Source organism: Phacochoerus africanus, chromosome 3 (genome assembly GCF_016906955.1).
Source record: "Phacochoerus africanus isolate WHEZ1 chromosome 3, ROS_Pafr_v1, whole genome shotgun sequence".
Taxonomy (NCBI): Eukaryota; Metazoa; Chordata; class Mammalia; order Artiodactyla; family Suidae; genus Phacochoerus; species Phacochoerus africanus.
Window position 1 is genome coordinate 112657894 of NC_062546.1, and position 21799 is coordinate 112679692.

The 21799-nt window shown below is 38.3% G+C and overlaps 1 protein-coding gene across 1 annotated transcript in view; it reads right to left on the bottom strand.

Moving 5' to 3' along the window:
- Nucleotides 1–7386: 7386 nt before the first annotated feature.
- Nucleotides 7387–21799, bottom strand: part of LOC125121943 (disintegrin and metalloproteinase domain-containing protein 5-like) — a 91144-nt gene continuing 76731 nt past the window's right edge. The window contains exons 15-17 of the mRNA XM_047770235.1: nt 18658–18820; nt 17210–17260; nt 7387–7495 (exon numbers count right to left, since the gene is read on the bottom strand). Of these exons, the coding sequence (XP_047626191.1) occupies nt 7387–7495; nt 17210–17260; nt 18658–18820 (323 nt within the window). The remainder of the gene's footprint in view (nt 7496–17209; nt 17261–18657; nt 18821–21799) is intronic.

A 21799-nucleotide genomic window follows, 5' to 3' on the forward strand; every position in this document is an offset into this window, starting at 1 on the left:
CAGGTCCTTTGCCTCTTTAGGTAGGTTTATTCCTAGGTATTTTATTCTTTTTGGCATGATGGTAAATGGGATTGTTTCCTTAATTTCTCTCTGATATTTTGTTGTTAGTGTATAGGAATGCAATCAATTTCTGTGTATTAATTTTTATCCTGCATATTTATTTAATTAATTGATAAGCTCTACTAGTTTTCTGTAGCTAGCATTTTCTATGTATAGTATGAATAGGTATCATGTCATTGCAATGACAGTTTTACTTCTTTTCCAATTTTGATTCCTTTTATTTTTTTTTTCTTCTCCGATTGCCATGGCTATAACTTCCAAAACTGTGTTGAATAAAAGAAATGAACAGTCTTTACCTTAATGGTTAAAGAAGATGTGCTGAGTGTTTGACATATCATGAGTCAACCTGTTTTTATTTACATCAAGTTTAGGTTGAACCATATATAAACTGAAATGACTTCCCTGTACTTCAGTGTGTGAAAACTTTCTCCATCATTTTCCCCATTTGATCACAAATCTTTTAATGGACAACATTTACATTCAAAATACTTGTCCCTTAATGCCAGAGTGCTTGCTCTCTGCCCTAGACCCATCACTAGTCCCTTGGTGCTAGACTCTATTTATTTATATAGATTTGCCTAGTTATCTACACTAGAGAGATTATTCAGATATAGTGGAAAGATATAGAGGTATATGCTGATGGGTGAAGCATTTTATAGGTTATAAAATATCAATTACATCAAATTGTCTCATAAGCACTACATGTGTGCTGTTAGCAGTAGATTTAATGCAGTGGGATATAGTTTGATAGCTAAAAATAGAATAATAATATATGCTAGAGTGATGACAATTGTCTGGAAAGCAGAGAAAAACAACCTGCTTACTTCTGAGGGAAGCCAATTAAAAATACCAGAAATATTAAAGTTAAGCCCTCCAGTGCAAAGTCAGAGTGCCCTCTAAGGGTTTTGGCAAGCCTAAAGAGTTTACTAGGTTTCAAGCTCTGCTTGAGAAGATGTATTGATCCAAATACAGCAAGGAGTGTGTTAAAAACAACCCAGACACCTCTTTGGGCAGTAAGCAAATAATATAAAGCAATATGGTTGTCAAGCACTACACAAGAGAATCTAGAGATCTTTGTTGAGCCTAAATAGGTCTTACAGAGACTCTAGAAATCTTATTGACAATAAGATAAGTGGTGCCAACTTCTTATTATAACAGATGTTCCATAAGTACAATGGAGATGATGAGGAAGAGAAGTAAGTGTTATTGCAGATTGTCATATTTTATTCTGTAAATAAATTTTGATTAATATCATGGTCTTAAGCATAAAACTGGTTACATCTGGGCCCCCAGTGTTCCATTGGATTGTTTCTGGTGGGGCTGGGAAGAAGAAGGGGACAGGTGAGGACTGGATAAAGATCTGAACATGGTAAGTGGTCTCTGAGTCATTGTAAATTTAGATATTATGGTTAAACTGTTTATGGGCACAACTATGAGGTCATTATTTTTTACAAAGGACCCAATATGGCAATGGTGACATATCCAGCATTTGAATATCAACAGGAAGCAGCAAAGAAACTAGAGATACTCTAAGATTGAAGAAAACATGGGAAGGGGTATGGGACATTAATAATGGGGTCAATAGTACAGGTAATATATACACAAACAAATTACTCCAAAAGTATTGACAAAATTGGGGTTACAGGCCTGGTTCAGATTCTTTGTGCTACTGCTATTGTCTTCTCGCCCTGAACATGTGTGTTTGCCTTAGGGAGTTGAAGCCAGGAGTCAGAAACAGGAGTCAAAGTCCATTCAGGTGGACGGGACTTATTAAAATGATAGGTATGATGAAAATAGAATGTGTACATGTATGTGTAACTGGGTCACCATGCTGTACAGTAGAAAAAAAAATTGTGTTGGGGAAATAACAATTTTAAAAAATTTAAAATAAAATAAAAAGATAGGTGTGAATCCACGAGTCTATGCCTTTTAGTTTGGCAGCATATGGATTAGTTAATAATACCTGATAAGGTCCTTTCCAATGTGGCTGCAAAGAATTTATCTGATATCTTTTCCAATAAAGAAAATCTCCAGATCGTAACCCATGACTCTTAAGGTCTTCTCCCAGGATCTCACTGTGAAACGAATGAGCTACCAACTTTTCATTTCCTTTAAATGCCTTAATAAGGTCCCAACAAATATATAATATATCCCCCTTGAGTAAAATTGGTTCATATATTCTCTTGTCTAGTCACCTAGGCTGTCCTGTTATTATTTCAAAAGAAGGCAGCCGATGTTTACCAAAAAGTGTAAATCTAAGGTTGAGAAGCATTAGAGAAGGCACTTTTGGCTATAAGAGATTAAGTCCTTCTGAAAGTTTTGCCAATTGCATTTTGATAGTGTCATTGATTTGTTCCACCAATCTTAAAGACTGGGGATGATAAGTGCCATGAAAATGCTGCATGATTGGCCAAATGTTACAAATAGATTTAATTACTTGTCTGGTAAAATGAGTTCCTCAGTTACTATGTAACTCAGAAGAAATTCCCCCAAAACAGGAATGATCCTTTCCAGGAACAATTCAGCTACTGTTAAATCCTTGCTCTCCTGCAGGGAAAAGCTTCAACCCAGTTTGAAAACATGCAGATCGTTACCAAGATGTATTTATATCCTTGAGATGCCCAGTTGGTAGAAGAAAGAGTCCCTGTGACACATAAAATGGTTTTCCAGGATTATATTTAGGGCACATAATACAGAGAATATATACTTTATGAACCACCATGGGAGAAAGTTTCAGAGAATTTCATTTTCCCCATAAAACTATTTTCTCAGGCGCTCAGTGAGTTAAAGAATGTATGTGCTGGAGTAACAGCAAGTGTTCTCCAACAGTCACTGTAGATTTTTTTATCAGGGCCAAACTATTATTTTTGTGGTAGGGTCAAAAATTCCCACCTGTTGTTGCCGCATCTGATTCTCTTCTTCAGTGGTGATTTCTTGAGCATTTAAAAGAATATCTTTTACTGAGTTAGCATAGTCATCAGAGACCAGTGAGCATTCTTGAGGCCGAACAGAATTAAAATTGCCAGTTTAAATGCAGCATCAGCAAGTTGATTTCCTCTAGCTTGCTTTGTGTGTGTGTGTGTGTGTGTGTGTGGTTTTAGGGCCACATCCATGGCATATGGAGGTTCCCAGGCTAGGGGTCTAATCGGAGCTGTAGCCGCTGGCCTATGCCAGAGCCACAGCAACACCGGATGGGAGCCCGTCTGTGACCTACACCACAGCTCACAGCAATGCCAGATCCTTAACCCACTGAGTGAGGCCAGGGAACAAATCCACAACCTCATGGTTCTTAGTTGGATTCGTTTCCGCTGTGCCACGATGGGAACTCCTCCTCTAGCTTTCATAGCGTCAGATTTGGAATCCCTTGGCATTTTAATAATTGACAACTCTTTTGATAGTTGTATAGCTTTTACTAACTTGGTAGACTCTTTCCATTTCTATATGCTGTCTTGAAGAGGTAAAAAATCCTGTTTACCTAACATTCTAAAGTCATGTGCCACTCCAAAGGCATAGGAGCTGTCAGTATAAATATTTGGTATCTGTCATTAGGAACTTGACAAGCTCAGGTTAAAGCAGTTAATCTGGCTTGTTCTAATGACTTTGTTTTTGATAAGAGCTTTCTGTTCACTGTGGATTTTATTGCATATCCAGTTTGGTTAAGCCCCTGTTCATCCTTCAACTAGAGGGTAATCAGTTAACAAAATGCAGTCATGATTGTTTTCTTCCTGTGGTGCTGGAAGCACAGTTGCAGGGTTAAGGTTGTTACGTCGAACTAAGGTAATAGGTACAGAAAGCAAAATTTTCATGACATGGAGAACAGACTTGTGGTTGCCAAGGAGGAGGGGGAGGGAGGGGGATGGACTGGGAATTGGGGGTTAATAGATGTAAACTATTACCTTCGGAATGGATAAGCAATGAGATCCTGCTGTATAGCACTTATGATGGAGCATGATAATGTGAGAAAAAAGAATGTATACATGTATGTGTGACTGGGCCACCTTGCTGTACAGTAGAAAATTGACAGAACACTGTAAAACAGCTATAATGAAAAAAAATCATTATAAGATAAAAAATAAAAATAAAAGTTGCAGTCTTTAAAACCATTAAAAAAATTTTTTTAAGAAGCTAGTCAGCTTACAGAATAGTGCTGAGTGTGCTGAGAGTTTAGAAGAGATTCAACTGAGTGGGGGACATAGTTAGAGGGGACCCCATTACTATTTCTTTATTAGCCTTATATAAGAGAGCCATTGACAATAGTCCTCCTACAAAGTGGAAGTCTTTTTGATACTGAGTCTAGTTGCTGACCATAACGTTCTGTGGGTTGATGTTGATCACCATGGTTTTTGTTTGTTTGTTTAGTTAATACACCTAAAGCAATTCTTTTATCTTCAAAGAGGAAAGAATAGAAAGTTATAATTAGCTGATGCCCGAGTTAGGATGGACTTTAAGGTTTCTCTGGTCTCCTTTCCATTCAATCAGATCCACTAGATCAGATCAGACTGGTCAGACTATGCATATAAATGTTGAGAAATAAGTGAAAAGTTATGCAGTATCTAGTAGGTCTCAGAAATCCTCTCAATTGTTCTTCTGTTTGTTTGTTTGGGGAAGTAAAAAAGGTTAGAATCCCTTTAATTTTTTTAGAATCAATTACTAGTCCATTCTTAGATATAGTACCCCAAATATTTTACAAGAGGAAAACAAAATTGGAGTTTCACTTTGGATATCTTATGTGCTTTAGATAGACAATAGTTGTAATATTATAGATGGTATCCTTTTGGGCATCTAATTTAGTTTTGGAACACAAAAGTCATCTACATACTGAGTTCAGGCAGAGCCACTAGGAAAATCTACATTAGCTAAATCAGTCTTGTGTATTTGAGAAAGGTAAGTGTAACTTTCAATATAGCTCTGTGGCATTGTCCAATTTTAGCAAGTATTCTGCAAGGTTGGTTTAACCAGAACCCCTCTCTCCATATTGGATCACTCTAAATATCTAATCAAATTTCTTATCCTTTACCATTCCCTAGATGATATACAATCTGTCTTCAGCAAGAACCTATCTAGATTGGTTTAGCCAGAAAATTCCTTTACCCCTGATGTTTCTTTTCAGATATTTTAATCCCCTGACCACTGTATGTTGGCTATAATTTCCCACATGTCCATCCTGTATTTGAAATTGAGTAAGGTTCTACTGAAGTCTATTTTTCCCTATTGCAATAGCTCTGAATAAAATAGGTTTTTACCATTCTATCATCTAGGCTCTGATTTTTTTTAACACTATATCAAATTCTTGGAACAAAGCCTCAATGTATCTATAAAGTATTGATGGTATGAAAAGGCTGTTTAAAAAAAAAAAGCAGGACATTGGAGTTTAATAAGTTAGAAGAAAGAGGTTGGCAAGCTCTGTATGTTGTCCTTGAATAGGATGAAAAAATGTGGGTGGAGTCGAGTTCAACTCAAGAAACACCAGGGTGATGTTGATAGAAAAAAATTCAGAAGGAGGCAGTGAACTAAGTGCCAAAATTCTCACCTAATATTGGGGGGAGGGAGGATAGCTTGCATAAGTTTTACATGTACAATAAAATAAAGAGGAGGTATAAACTGGTTTAGAGATTATTGACAGATAAACAGAGACATTTAAATATCAGTCAAAAATCAGCTGTATGGGCAGGGCAGACAAGTGATTGGAAGAATACTTGCTTTCTGTTGAATTGTTGCATTTACTCTCAATGATATACCTAACATGAAAAAGTTATTCATTTATGTGTAAGAATTAATTGAGAAACATATTTGTATGTGTACACTATCCTCTTCCTTTTTTATCAGCTATTTTTTCACTTTCTATTATGAAAATTAGCTCCCATGACTTTTCACCTTCATATTTCCCTTGGCACAACTAAATGTCAATGTAGGATAAATTGAGTTGCTTGAAAAGTATAGAGAACCTCTTAAAACAATCAGCATTGCTTCCTATTGGAAAGATACTGGGGACTTACTGAACAGTTTTCATTGTTTCTGAGCTTATAGATACATGAAGGCTATCTAATGGCCTGAAAATAAAGTTGGTATATGAGACATTCTTTAGGCTCACAGCTAAACTGAATGGAAATAAATTTTCTATTTATTGCTCAGTATTTCTAAAACATTAACCCAATCCAAGCATTAACCCAATTCTGGACTTGTGAGTTATATTTGAATACTTCCTGTAATGCATTTTATCTTTAAGTGTTAAAATAATTTAACATCCACTTACAGTTCCCACCCCTCTGTGATACTATGGCTTTATTCCATTTCAGAGTAATGATGGCAGTCCAAGTGAGGAAAATAGAAAAATATTTTTTGAGGGGAAGCACATTGCTGTATAAAAAGGGTATATTGAGTTTCAAGAATCAGAGTTTCAACCAATAATTTCCTCAGTAGAAGAATAAACAAACAGTAGTATAAGCATAAAATATAAAATTATTTAGTGACTTTAAAAAATGCTATCAAGGAGTTCCTGTTGTGGCGCAGTGGTTAACGAATCTGACTAGGAACTATGAGGTTGCAGGTTCGGTCCCTGCTGTTGCTCAGTGGGTTAAGGATCCAGCGTTGCCGTGAGCTGTGGTGTAGGTTGCAGACGCGGCCCGGATCCCGTGTTGCTGTGGCTCTGGCGTAGGCCGGTGGCTATAGCTCCAATTGGACCCCTAGCCTGGGAACCTCCATATGCCGAGGGAACGGCCCAAGAAATAGCAAAAAGACAAAAAAAAAAAATGCTATCAAGGAGTTCCCATTGTGGCTCAGCAGAAACAAATCTGACCAGTATCCATGAGATCGCAGGTTTGATCCCTGGCCTCACTCTGTGGGTTAAGGTTCCAGCGTTGCCATGAGCTGTGGTGTAGGTCACAGACATAGCTCAGATCTAGCATTGCTGAGGGTTTGGGGTAGGCCAGTGGCTCCAGCTCCAATTTGACCCCTAGCCTAGCCTGGGAACCTCCATATGCCTTGGGTGTGACCCTAAAAAGACAAATTAATTAAAGTTAAAAATGCTATCAAGACATGAAGAAACTTTAAATGAATATTGCAGGTGATGAAGCCAATTTGAAGTATATAATTCCAACTGCATAACATTCTGGAGAAGAAAAACTATGCAGACAGTAAAAACATCAGTTGTTGTCAGCCTCTGGTAGAGAGAGTGGATAAATAGGTGGAGCACAAGGATTTCTAGGGCAGTGAAACTACTCTGCCTGATATTGTAATGGTAGATACAAGCCATGTATCTGTCAAAAAGCAAAGGTGGAACCTAATGTAAACATTAAATTTTGGGTGAGAATAATGTATTATTGATTTTTAACAATGGTACTGCTCTGGTGTGGATGTTGATAATCTAGAAGAATATGGATGAGTAGGGTCAGAGATTATTTGGGAAGTCTGTTTTTCATTCAGTTTAGCTGTGAGCCTAAAACAAAAGGTATGAAATCAATTAAAAATATAACTACAATATTCTAATTTTTGCATTTTGGATTTTTTTTCATGATAAGCCATATTAATCTGAATTTATTAAATTCTTTTGGTTTAACTGATTAGATCAACTAACATTAAGATTATAAATGTGTTCAATTAAATTAACTTATAAAATATAATTTCTTTATAAAAAGATATGTAATATGTACTTTGGGACAAAAGTAGATATATTGTTCTTGGTTTCCTACTTTAAAGTTTACTGTGTCTGGAGAAAGTAAAAATTGATTGCTTTGGTTAAAGATAACAATAAAATAATGATGAGATTATACTGATATAATAGTTTAAAATATAAATGATACCCACAAAATTATGTTCAAACATAGTAGTAATTAGAATTATATACATTTCTAACTCAAGTGATAAAATCATGGAATGAATAAATCTGAATTTACAACAGTGTTTTTCAGAGATCAAGATGGCAGAGTAGGAGAACACTGAGCTCACCTCCCCTCATGAACACATATTTTAAAATGTACAGTGTAAACATATAAGTGGAACAATTCTCACTTAAACTGGAAACTGGAAGAAAGACTCATGTAACCAAGACTCTAAGAAAGATCTGCATAGACTCAGGTAGGAAGGGAAGAGAAGAAATCAGGTTAGACTTCTGCCCCTGGTAAGGGACACAGAAGAGGAATTACATGGGCTCAGATATTCTCCCTTGAAAGTAAGCCATTTGAACCACATATTAGGCATGTCAGTCCCTGGGATCCATCACCGGGAAGACAAGTCCCCTTAGCTAGTGTTTTTTGGCATTTCAGTTTTTTTAAAAAAAAAAATTTATTACTAAATGAATTTTGTTACATTTATAGTTGTACAATAATCATCACCCTCAGCTGGTTTGAAAACCAGTGGGCATAACAGCAGGGCTGTAAGAAACCTAGGCTCTGTTGGTTAAAGTATGTATACACTACTCCCAAAACAACATGGAGGAAGCAGATTGAAACTGCCCAGGATTCTAGCCAGTTTCACATCTGTGTGACCCAGCCTGAGGTTAAGTGTCTGCTCCAGCCCACACTGCTATGCAGCACAGCTCCAAGGCTGCTGTTGTAAAGGAAAAGTTTGAAGTTGTGGGGAAGAGAGGAAATTCAGGCCCCAAAGCATCTGAAAGGGGCAAGGGAAGCCACTACGGGTGGTCACAGGGGTAGCAGATGGGGAGCTGTCTGGAATATGCTGGTGTGCTGAGTCTACACTAGCATGCACCTCAGCCCACACCAAGTGCCTAAGATGGCCCTTCTTAAGTACTTCCCTCCTCTGTGGCAAACATGCCAATTCTAGGAGAAGGGAGAGAAGAAACTTAGAAGGAACAGACCAGCTCATACCCAACCCTCAGGGCTTCTGCTTCATCAACTTGGGACCTGACCCCATCTACAACAGAGTAGCTGGCCACTGAGAAGAGAAGAAGCCCCTCATACCTGGCTCTCACTCTAACTCCTCTGTCTCTAGACATACTTCCCACTAACTGCCAACATAATGTAGGAAAAGGCATGACTTGTGCCCTCCTACCAGATATATTTGATGAAATTTTGGCTTAAAACTTCCCAAACTTGAAGAAGGAAATATATATCCAACTACAGGAAAAAAAACAGAATCTCAAATAAGATGAACCCAAACACACTCAGACCAAGACATATTATAATTAAAATGGTAAAAGTTAGAGAATTCTAAGTGCAGCAATAGAAAAACAAAGAGTTAAATACAAGGCAACACCCATGAGGCTATCAGGTGATTTTTCTGCAGAAACTTTGCAGGTCAGAGGGAGTGGCATGATATATTTAAAATGCTGGAGTTCCTGTCGTGGCACAGTGGGTAATGGATCTGACTGGGAACCATGAGGTTGCAGGTTTGATCCCTGGCCTTGCTCAGTGGGTTGAGGATCCAGTGTTGCCATAAGCTGTGGTGTAGGTTGCAGATGCAGCTTGGATCCTGTGTTGCTGTGACTCTGGTGTAGGCTGGTGTTTATGGCTCCAATTAGACCCCTAGCCTGGGAATCTCCATATGCCACAGGAGTGGCCCTAGAAAAGGCAAAAAGACAAAAAAAATGCTGAAAGTGTAAATTAGAATATTCTATCAGCAAGATTATTATAGAGAATTGAGAAATAAAGATCTTCTCAGAGAAGCAAAAACTTAGAGTTCACCAATACTAAACTAAACTTAAAAGAAATATCAAAGGGTCTTCGCTAAGTGGAAAATAAAAAGCTGCAACAAGAAATAAGAATTTATAGGAAAGAAAAAAAAACACTACTAAAGCAAATATATAGTAAAAGCTATGGATTAACAACTTAAAGAAATTAGTAAAAATAATAATGGACCAATATGACTATAATAAACATGAGGATGTAAAATACAACATCAAAAACACAAAATATGGAGGAGGGGAGTAAAAAATGGACATCTTTAGAATGCATTTGAACATAAATGACTATCGGTTTAAAACAAGTAGATATACTTATGGGTCAGCATTTGTAAAGCCCATAATAATCAAAAATCAAAATCTTAAAATAGATATGCAAAAACTAGAATGAAAGGAACACAAGTATGCCACTAACAAAAAATCATAAAATCATAAGGGAAGAAACTAAAAGAAGAAAAGAATAAAGAACAACAAAAAATAAACAAGTTACAAAATGGCAATAAGCACATATCTATAAATAACCACTTTTAATATCAATGGAATAAACATTCAAATCAAAAGACATAGGGTAATGACTGGATTTTAAAAAAGACACATTTATATGCTGCTTACAAGAGACTCAGAGTGAAAAACATATACAAACTGAAAATGAGGGGAAGGAAAAAGATGTTTCGTGCAAAGAGAAATGACAAGAAAGCTGGAATAGCAATACTCATATCAAAATAGGCTTTAAAACAAAGACAATAGAAAAAGAAAAAGATGGACATTGTATAATGATAAAGGAACAAAAAGAGGCTATTCATTAACATATATGCACCAAATAGAGATAAAGAAAATTTTAACAGACATAAAGGGAGGAATTAACAATAATACAAGAACAGTAGGGGACTATAAAACCCCAATAACATCAATGGACAGATCATTCAGATAAAAATAAGGAAACCCTGGTCTTAAATGACCCAATAGACCAGTTGGATTTAATTGATATATACAGGACATTCTATCCAAAAACAGAAGAATGCATGTTCTTCTCAAGTGCACATAAAAAGTTCTCCTACATAGATCACATGCTAGACTGCAAAACATGACAACAAAATTAAGAGGATAGAAATTATATCAAGCATTTTTTACCACAATGGTAAGAAACTAGAAATAAATTATAGGATTAAAAATGGGAAAAGCAGAGCTCCTGTTGTGGCTCAGTAGTAACGAACCAGACTAGTATGCATGAGGACATGTGTTTGAGGCCTTGCTCAGTGGATTAAGGATCTGGCATTGCCATGAGCTGTGGTGTAGGTCATAGATGCAGCTCAGATCTGGCATTGTTATGGCTGTGATATAGGCTGGCAGTTGCAGCTCTGATCAGACACCTAGCCTGGGAATTTCCACATGTTGCAGGTGCAGCCCTAAAAAGACAAAAAAAAAAAAAAAGGAAAAAAGGGAAAAGGACAAACAATGTCAAGACTGAACAATATATTGCTAAAAACCAAAAGGACAATGAAGAAATCGAAGAGGAAATCAGAGAATACCTCAAGAGAAGTGATTCAGACACTGTGCATTCTAGCTCTTGCACATGATGTGGCACTGGTTTTCTCTCTAGCTGGAGGTGTGTTTTCTGCCTTCTCAACGTCTGTTGATGACCTCTGGCCTAAGCCATCAAGTAGGCAGAAGTCACACCTTCTCCATTGTGGTCTGAACCCCAGCCTTGGAGAGTGACCACCTTTCCAAATGTATCCTTCCTTGGGTACTTTCCCTCAGACCTAGGATACCTGTGGAGTTCTTTTTTTATCTTTGTAATTTCCCTCCAGTGGAGCTTATTATTAAATTTCCACTTTTCTCTTTCTTTTTTCAGCTGCACTCCCAGCATACAGAAGTTCCTGGGACCAGGAACCAAATCCAAGACAGACCTGCAAACTTTGCCATGGCTGAAGCAATGCTGGATCCTTAACCCACTGTACCACCCATAATAGGAACTCCTAAACTATTTAAATTACCATGTAATTACTGTCTCCTGATTGGACCCAAACTGAAAATGGGCACAGGCACAAGCTATGGGAGGAACACTAATGCTACAGTGCTGAGTAATTTAGGAATCTGACTTTATGACTTAGCTGACCATAGTGAGTAGTTCAGATATATGGCCACCTGGTGTCCCATGGTCAAACGTACCATCTCTACTAGAGCCTGGTAGCACGCCACCATTTCACAAAAGATATATAATTATTTGTTGTGGATGACATACAAAATCATGTCCATGACTTTGAACAGAACCTATGCAAGTAGGTGGCCCTGATGCTTTTGCTTCCTTAGCTTCATGGTAAATCTCCTCTTGGTAAACAGGAATCTGAAAACAATCAAGTGGGAATACAGTATTCAAAGAGGAGAAGCAATAACAAGAGAAAGACTGGATTCAACTCTTATCTGAGTAAATGCCACTAGGACAAATCACAGGCTAGCTGAAATCTAGGAGCTCAGCAAGGAAGGAGGAAGGGCAGACAGGGGTGGGGTTAGAAGGGGAGAGATAATTCAGGTCAACCTACAGAGCAGAAAGGAAAATGGATATGCTGTCCTCGTGTCATAAGGCTTTATGGGGTGAGGGTCTTTGGCCACTTTTACCTGATTAGACAGCGCCTTTTCTGGATTCAAGTTAAAGTAGATAACAGTGGAAGTTGGAATTGAAAATACAGAGAAAACATTGGACATAATTTAGGTGATTCAGATACAGATGATTTATTATTTCATAATTTAAGCCCTCAGCAGTGACAACAGAGGGAGGGAGAAATTACTTTTTTTTTTTCCTTCTTGCTTTAGACCAGTTTCTGATGATTTTTTCATAATATCCTCTCTTTAGGCCAATATTGTTAGAGACTGTTACTGTCAGAGAAAAGAAGACAAAGCACAATACAAAATGCCAGTGTTACTTTTTGCTTTTTGTTTTTGTTTTGTTTTGGGGTATTTTTTGAGCTAACATATTTCTAACACAAATAATTTATTTTAAAGGTATGGAAAATTGAAAAGAAAGACTCAGGAAAGTAAAAATTGATTCCAGAAAAAACAGTCACCTGTTACCTCAACTGCAAATATTCTTAGTCTTGTAATAGAGTGGCTTCCTAAAATATCCTAAGTGTTCATTTTTTATAACTATTTGGGTCAATAAAGCAAAGTATCTTTAAATTTCCCTTTAAGCATATAAACTGACTTTAATTTAGAATAAAAAAATAAATTGCGATATTTCAACATAAAATCACATTTCATTAAAGATAAAGCACCAACACACACACACACACACACACACACACACACACCTGTACATCTATATATTGAAATACGTTAACAATGATCATCCTAGGTGCTAAAATTAATGATGATTATTTTATTCCTTTGCATACTTATATTCTAAAATGAATGTGTATTTTGAACTCAAAGTCTGTCAGACTGTGGAAGTCTGTTTCACTGTTGACTGCTTTAGGTGAGTTCTCCTGTTGGTTTAACTGGGAGTGGTTTCTCAGTTTCTTCATCTTGCTTGTTATTTTCTTTTTCTTGGTGGGTGTGTACTCCCTGTGGGCGGGCAGGGTTGGCCCTGGCACTGCTGTGGAATGTTTCCTGAGGGCTGGCAGTGTTGGCTGATCTTCTTTGAGGAATTGTGGCTTTTCCTGAGGGTGGGTGGGGCTAGCAGGGTCTCTCTGAAGCAAAGAATGACTTCCTGAGGGCAGGCAGGAGTGGGAGGTCCGCACTGCAATGGAAGCAGATTTCACGAGGCCAGGCAGAGCTTGCTCTGGTGTTTCTGGGATGTGGGGCTCTTCAAGGGGGCTGGCAGTGCTGGGTTTTGTTCTGCAGGAGTGCAGCACTTCCCGAGGGCGGGAGCAGCTAGCCAGGCCACTGGGAAACAAAGAGGCATTTCCCCAGGGCAGCCGGAAGTGGCAGGACCACCCCGCAATGGAAGCAGATTTCCCATGGCCTGCTGGAGCTTGCTCTAGCTTTTCTGGGCTGGGGGACTCTTCCAGGGGGCTGGTGGTGCTGGGTGGCTATTCCACAGGAGTGCAGCACCCCCTTCAAGGGTGGGAGCTGCTAGGCAGGCTGCTGGGAAACCAAAGGGCACTTCCCCAGGGGCCACCTTGCAATGGAAGCAGATTTTGCACAGCCAGGCAGAGCTTGCTCTATTGTTTCTGGGCTGCAGGACTTTTTCAGGGGGCTGGCAGAGCTGGGCACTGCTCCGCAGGGGTGTAGCCCCTCCAGGGGGCAGGCAAGCCAGGGCAGGAAAAGCCCCTGAGGTGGTTGGCTTCCAGCAAGTGGTGAGGCCATCCCTCCAGGATGGCAGGCAGCCTCAGGTCAGGAGCATGTATGGGGTAAGGGGAGGGGGGAAGGACTGGGAAGCTCTGCTCTCTGCTAGCTGGCAGGCAAGTGAGCTCACTCCTGTGGCACAAGGAGTATTCTATGGCAGCCAACCCCTCCTCCTCTCCCCTCCCCAACATGGGCACCTTGTCTCTCCTGCAGATCCAGCTCTTCTCCCAGGTTCCCTCTGTTGTGGCTTTTCACTTCCCAGCCCTTGGCATATTGCTCCCTCTACCCACAAAGCTCTGCTTCCTAGTTCCCCAGGCTGCCTCTGCACCACTCACCCCAGCTCACTCCCGGGGGACTAGCCTCTGGAGCTGAGGTCTCGGTGCCCAGCCCCTACACAAGAGTCTAGGTTTTGGTGACTGTGCCAGTAGTTCAGTTCTCACTCTGCTCTTCAGATCTCAGACTTACTGCTGCGCTCTTTTCAGCATCTTGAGATCCCTCTGATTTGGTTGATCTTTCCATTGATGAGGTGACTTTCCAGGGTGTGGGGTGCCTTTCTCCTCCACAGTTCCCTTTTGGGAGCACCCATCCAGCCCTGATTTCCCTTCTCTCACTCTCCTCTTTTCTCTTGTTTTACCCAGTTATGTCATGAGATTCTTGCCATTATTGGAGTTTAAGTTCTTCTGCCAGCGATTAATTACTGTTCTGTGTGAGTCATTTAACAGGAATAATTACTTGTTCAATCTCCTTGCTAATTTTTAATCAGCTCACTCTCTGTTTCTCCATGATTTGATCTTGGTATGTTGTATATTTCTAGGAATTTATTCATTTCTTTTAGGTTTTTTTCACTTTCTCAGCATACAAATGTTCGTGGTAATCTTTTATGAACTACAAAAAGATTATTTCTGTACCAGCACTTGTAATGCCTCCCCTCTCATTTCTGGCTTTATTTATATTAGTCTTCTGTCTTTTGGGGTTAGCTAGCATTGCTAAAGGTTTATTGTTTTTTCTTTTTTCAAAAACATCTACTTACTTCTGTTGATTTTTTTAAGGGACTTACCTGGGGCATATGGAAGTTCCCAGGTATGCGGTTGAATCAGAGCTGCAGCTGCTGGCCTGTGGCATAGCCACAGCAACATCAGATCTGACCCACATATGCGAACTATGCCACAGTTTGTGGCAACATGGGATCCTTAACCCGCTGATAAAGGCCAGGGATTAAACCTCTATCCTCACAGATACTGTCAGGTTCTTAACCCACTGAGCCACAACAGGAACTCTGTTTACTTTTTAAATTGCTTTTCTATTCTTCATTTTTTCATATCTCCTCTACTATTTATCCTTTTCTTCCTTCTGCTTAACTTGTGCTTAGTTTGTTCTTTTATTCATTCTTTGATGTGTAAAGTTAGTTTGTATTTGAGATCTTTCTACTTATTCAAAAATGTAGCCCTATACTTTTGTGTTTTTTTTTTTTTTGGCTTTTTAGGGCTGCACCAGAGGTACATGGAGGTTCCTAGGCTAGTGGTCGAATTGGAGCTACAGCTGCTAGCCTGCACCACAGCCACAGCAACGCCAGATCTGAGCTGCATCTGGGACCCATACCACAGCTCATGGCAATGCTGGATCCTTAACCCACTGAGTGAGGCCTAGTCAGATTTGTTTCCACTGTGCCACGACTTTTAATGTACCTCCATTCCTTTTGGGGAAAGATGGGAAAATGTTGTTTGGAAAGAATATATGTACTTCATCTAAAATTTTTAACATTGATTTTTAGGTTATTGGCATCCTCTTTTCTTCTAATGTCTGAAAGATCCAAAATATGCAATTTATTACCTGATATTGACCATTTGCATACTTCCTCTTTTTATTTTGAACTACTAGCTAATTTTTATCAATTATATTAATCTTTTAAAAGAATCAGTCTTTGTCTCTGCTTTTTTTGTTACTTTTTTTCTGTTTATTTTCCTTTTCATTTAGAAAAGAGCAGAAGCTCTTAATTATTTCTTTCCACCCACTGTCTTTGAGGGCAATTAGTTCTTCCTTTTCTATATTTTTGAGAAAGATTATAATAAAAAATTTCATTTGGTTGTTCTCTGTCCTCTAATATGCACTTCACAATGGTTAAAAGAACTGAGGTAGAGTCTTGTCTAGAAAGCAGAGATATGCCTACTTGTTGTAGAACTTGAGACAGTCTGCCTTGACAATAGGATGAGGATGGTGACTGTCCACCTAACAGTGCTTCTCTTAAAATTAGGAATTGCCTCAGTTCAGACATGTATCTCAGCATTTGTTACATGGATGTTTACGGTGCAACTTTTTACATTAAGGACAAAGAGAGAACCTGAAAAAGAATCTTGGATGCTATAGAAAATATTCTCTTTTTACATTCCAACCATCATTGGGTAAGGAAAAATTTTACATACCGATAATACAGAGGGAATAGCTAATTTTATAAAATGTTGTACTGGATTATTCCATAATCTAAATTTATAAATTTACTTTCCCATATTAATTAAGACAATAAAATGAATCAAAACTCCAAGGCTCTATCTTATTAATAGTAATTTCTTCTGAGATACCAGTATAACTATAAGCACATCCGACATCTTTATAATATCAGTCTTCTTTTTATGTGACTGTAAAATGTCATCAAGATATAAGTGCTCCTGGAGTTCCCGTGGTGGCACAGTGGTTAACAAATCCGACTGGGAACCATGAGGTTGCAGGTTCGATCCCTGGCCTTGCTCAGTGGGTTAAGGATCCCGAGTTGCTGTGAGCTGTGGTGTAGGTGGCAGACGTGGCTCAGATCCCGTGTTGCTGTGGCTCTGGCATAGGCTGGCATCTATAGCTCCCTAGCCTGGGAACCTCCATTTGCCATAGGAGTGGCCCTAGAAAAGGCAAAAAGACAAAAAAAAACCCAAAACAAACAAAAACAAAAAACAAAGATATAAATGCTCCTTCCCAATCTTCAAGGGAAAAAAAAAGAATCCTAAAATTTACGTGCTCATAAGTGCTAGTATGGGAGCACAAAAATCACTTCTTTGGTGTAGGTCAGGGAGGAGAGGTTGAGCTATGATGAAACCAAGTTTTATTGTTTCATATTACAAAATAACCTACAGTGAGATCCATAAAGAATATTCAGAAGAAATTGTTCACAAATTAACAATTCTTAGGTACTCCTTAAACAGTGATCTGCATGTACGATGCAAGATGGTTAATCACTCGTTTTATACTCACCTTACGGTAGGGGACAACTTGCTGCTGCTGCTGCTTTCTTCCGACACAGACCTGTAACATTGATTAAGTTTATTTTAAATAAATGGGGAAATTTAAAAATCTTGAACAAACGTAGCACTGGGAACTATGTCTAGTCACATGATGGAGCATGATAATGTGAGAAAAAAGAATGTATACACGTATGTGTAACTGGGTCACCTTGCTGTACATAGAAAATAAATAAGTAAATAAAAGGTAAAAAGAAAAAATAAAAATCTTGAACAAGTAAGTGACTATGTGAACAAAGGATGTTCTTCAAACAGAGTGATTCACTGGAGTTTCTTCTTCCAGCAAAATAAAACAAAACAAATAAAGGAAATGCCACCAACCACCCTGCTTTGTCAACTAAGACCTTTTGTCTTCATTTTATATTTATTCAAGTGTTTATGTTATAAGCTGACATGTGTACAGTCAGGCCCCCTGATTCTATGCTATTTCTAACTCCTCAAGCCAAATCAAGCCAAAACGGTAGCAGTCAAAATTTTCAGTTAATTTTCTATTATTTCTACAGATTTCTTTCATCCTCCTTATAAGGCATACTATGTTTTCTCTTCATATTAATTCTTGGAAAGTAAAACTAGAGGTGAATACCTCTGTGGAAAAAATATAGTGAATAATAAATAAGGAACTCAATAAGGATGTTTAAATGTTTGTGTAGCCAATTACATATAACATGGTGATTTCATTTGTTCATTTGGTATAGGCAAAAGTTTATGATACATTGGAAAGCTATTATTATCTCCCATTTTTTAGAGTTATAGAGAATAACCTTATGAACATAAAGAGTAAATCACTTGCTCAGGATATCATAATTATGAAGATATGCACGATTTAAGTGTTAAAGCCAGGATTTCTGAGCATAAATGTAATTTTCCTCCCATTTTATGATCTTTCCTCCTATTTCCTAATGATTATGAACTACACATGTAATTTCTAGGTGAGAAATGACTTGAAAAATTAGCAATATCAATTTGAAAAATAAATATTATGCAGGCATGTTCATAGACATTATCTCTAGTTGAGTGAGGTGGTCTAATAAAGTTTTTACCCCTGGGGGGGTAAAATCTTAAAATTTTAAGGATCTAAATCTTAAAATTTTATTCTCAGGAAGCTCGTGGGCAACATGCCTCTTTAGACAGAGTCAGTGGAGGAAGGGGGTGCATAAACCTCCATAAATACCCTTGGCACCCATATCTCTTCCCAGTCTCTTCCTAAAGTGCTACTTGTGGTGAAATGAATGGTTTTAGTAATCGGTAAAACCAGAAAATCACGGAGGACACGAAGCCCGTTAGAAATGCAGCCCTGGGCGTCACCTCATGTTGTGTTATTTACAGTCTTTGATTCTTCCTGAGGAAGTTTGAATACTTTTTCCTTGACTTCTTATTTAATAAGAATAGAAACATACATACCCCTCACTTTCAGTTTCTCCTCGGTAGCACAGCTCTCTTATTTTATTCTGCTTTATTATTATAGCAGTAGTAGCAATGATCAACACAGGTAAAGAAATGTAGAGAATGAGTTGAAATCTGTGTTTTGAAGGAAGGACTTTTCCCTCCCAAAGCTTTCTAGGACCTAGAATAGAAAACATCCATTTCAAACTATGTCAGACATATAATTAACCAAATGAAAAGGTGGAAGGGATATCATTACCAATAATATTCCCAAACACTAAATATTTCATTCACATAGACTACAAATATAATAAAATCCAAAAACCAAAACTAAAATATAAAATGGGCTGCTACTAGTGCTTTACTGATGTTTTTGAGTTTTAAAACTTTTGCCATATATACAGATTTCCTTGATTGAAGGTAATGTATCTACGTATATCACAAAGAGTATTGGGATTAAAACTATATGTGAGAATTCAACCTGGGATATGGAGCATTTAATTTCTCTTACACTGCTACAATTCATTTCCTAAAAGTTAAAAATTAATATTCTCTAAATAACTTATTTGGGTTCTTTAATCAAATATGTAGCAATAGGAAATTGTTAAAATGGCTCTAGAATTATTTCATAGAAGGCACAGCTAAGCCTGGCTTTGACCCTCATCTGACTAACTCTTGCCTATTGGCACATTTTCCTCATCTGTTCTTCGAGAGTCTCAGCAGACATCTGTGTTCACTCCTGAGTATCTGATCCATGTGGCTCCTCAGGGTCCACTTTTCTGGATTTATAATAGATCAAGTTCTGCTTTATCCATAACTGGTTGGCAAGCCTCCTTTTATTTGATATGAACTGTTTTTCTCTCACTTCTTGGCCATGGTGGAGGAGTTGACAACTGGAAGATCCACTCCTCAGCTACAGTGTTGGGGGATCATTGAGACTCAAAACACCCTTACAGCTGTCTCAGTGCTTCTCCCTTTCATCCCATATGTTTTTTCAAGTAAGCTCAAGGTAGGGACAAGATTTTCTTTTTCATTTAGCTTTGTGTCTGTGCTTGGGGTTTACAGTATCTTCGGGATTAAAATGACATATTTGGAATCAGAAAGCAAGTGAATCAGATGAAGAGATCAGCCTCTCTGGCCATATACTGCAGACTGATACTCAGCTGTGTGTCTAATTTTCCAGGTAATCAATGACACCATGTCAGTTATTTGAAAACGAACATAATATATGACCAGGTGGCCTTGGAAGTTAAGTAGGACATCCAGGAACCAGAAAAATTGATCTTGCTTCTTTCCTTATACTGTCTAGTTTTAACAAACACTATTTACTAGTAAAAACCAACAAAGAATATTTCCTACTCACCCTCCTTTCAGTTTGATGTTCTTCACTTAATTAATTATTCTGAGTCTCCATTTTCCATTGGTTAACCTAGTCCCCAGTAATCTGCCTCAGGCTTCTACCTTCTTCAGGAATCATTGATGATTATTCATGGTTTTTCATTCCTCTCTTTTATTATCCTAAAGTGTCCTAGCCTTTATTACTCAAGGGTTTAACTGTCATATCAAACTCCCTAAAACACAGATCCTACCCATACCAAATTTTATGGGCAAATATCAAAGGATTTTTCCCTGGAGGAGCCAGCACTCATCAACAGTAGCTCCAAGTCCCCCCCCCACACACACACACACACACAAACACACTGGGATTGACTACAGGAAAAAAAAAACACACATGAGAGTTTTGTATCAAGTAAACACAAGATTGATCATAAACAGTTAACTTTACACTGTTAACCATACAGTTTACATGATTACCCAGTTTCTCCAGCCACCTATTCACCATCAATCAATACATTCCAGGTTTATTTAGACAATCTCCTGACAGATGAGTATAACCTGCGAAAAACATTGTATAGAGAGGGACTCCCGGTATCTTTCTGTTAGCAAATACTTTTAGTATCTGTGATAGTTAATTTCATTCAGGAACCCGACTGATAAGCTCAGATATTTGGTCAAATATTATTCCGGGTGTTTCTGGGAGGGTGTTTTGCAATGAGATTAACATTTAAATCAGTAGACTGAGCTAATAAACAAGAACACTGACCCTCCAGTGAATAAGGGAAGCTTCTTCCTGCCTGAGATACCCAAAGTGAGACATCAGCTTTTCTTTACCCCCAAACCTGCTGGTCTTTACACTAAAGTTGCACCATCAGCTCTTCTGGGGCTGCAGTTTATGGCCTTACTCTGCAGATCTCCAGACTTGTCAGTACCATAATCACATAAGCCTCTCTCTCTCTTCCTCTCTCTCTCTTTCTCCCTCCTTCTCTCTCACTCCCCCTCACTCTCTTTCTCATCCCTTTCCCTCCCTCTCTTTTTCTCTCTCCTCTTCTTCCCCTCACCCCTGCTGCCCCCTCCATACTATTGGTCCTGTTTTTGACTAAGACAGATTTTGGTACCAAGAAGCAGGGTGCTGTTATAACAAATACCTAAAAATGTGGAAATGGCTTTGGAACTGGGTATTGGGTAGAGGCTAGAAGAATTTTGAGGCAAGTTTTAGAAAACTGGATTACTCTGAAGAGACTGTTGGTAGAAATACGGGAAGTAAATGTGACTCTGGTGAGGACTCAGAGAGAAAACAGAAGATCAGGAGAGAAAGCCTACATCTGAGAGAATACAGAGACAATAATGAAAAGAATGGTGGGAGAAATTTTACACTGAAAATGTTTCTGGTGAGATTTGAGACAGAAAGGACAATGATTAAGAAAAGGCAACTCGTTATAAAGTGGGGCAAAAAACTTGACTAACCTATAATCTTGTGTTTATGGAAGATAGAATTTGTGAGTCATGAAACTAGATAATTAGCTAAGGCAATTTCTAAGCAAAATGCTGAGGATGTAGCCTGGGTACTCTCAACTGCTTCCAGTAAAATGTGAGAGGACAGAGATAAATTAAAGTAAGTGTTAAGTAGAGAGGTACTAGAACTTAAAGATTTGGAGAATTCTGTTCACATTGTAAAAAATGGGAAAACATGCTCTAGGGAGAACATACCAGATGTGTGGATGAAAAACCACTTGATAAAAAGACTGTGCATGTGAACTGTCTCAGGAGACGGTAGGAATAAAAATGAGATTATATCAGCAGAAACACTGTCAGGTTGGAC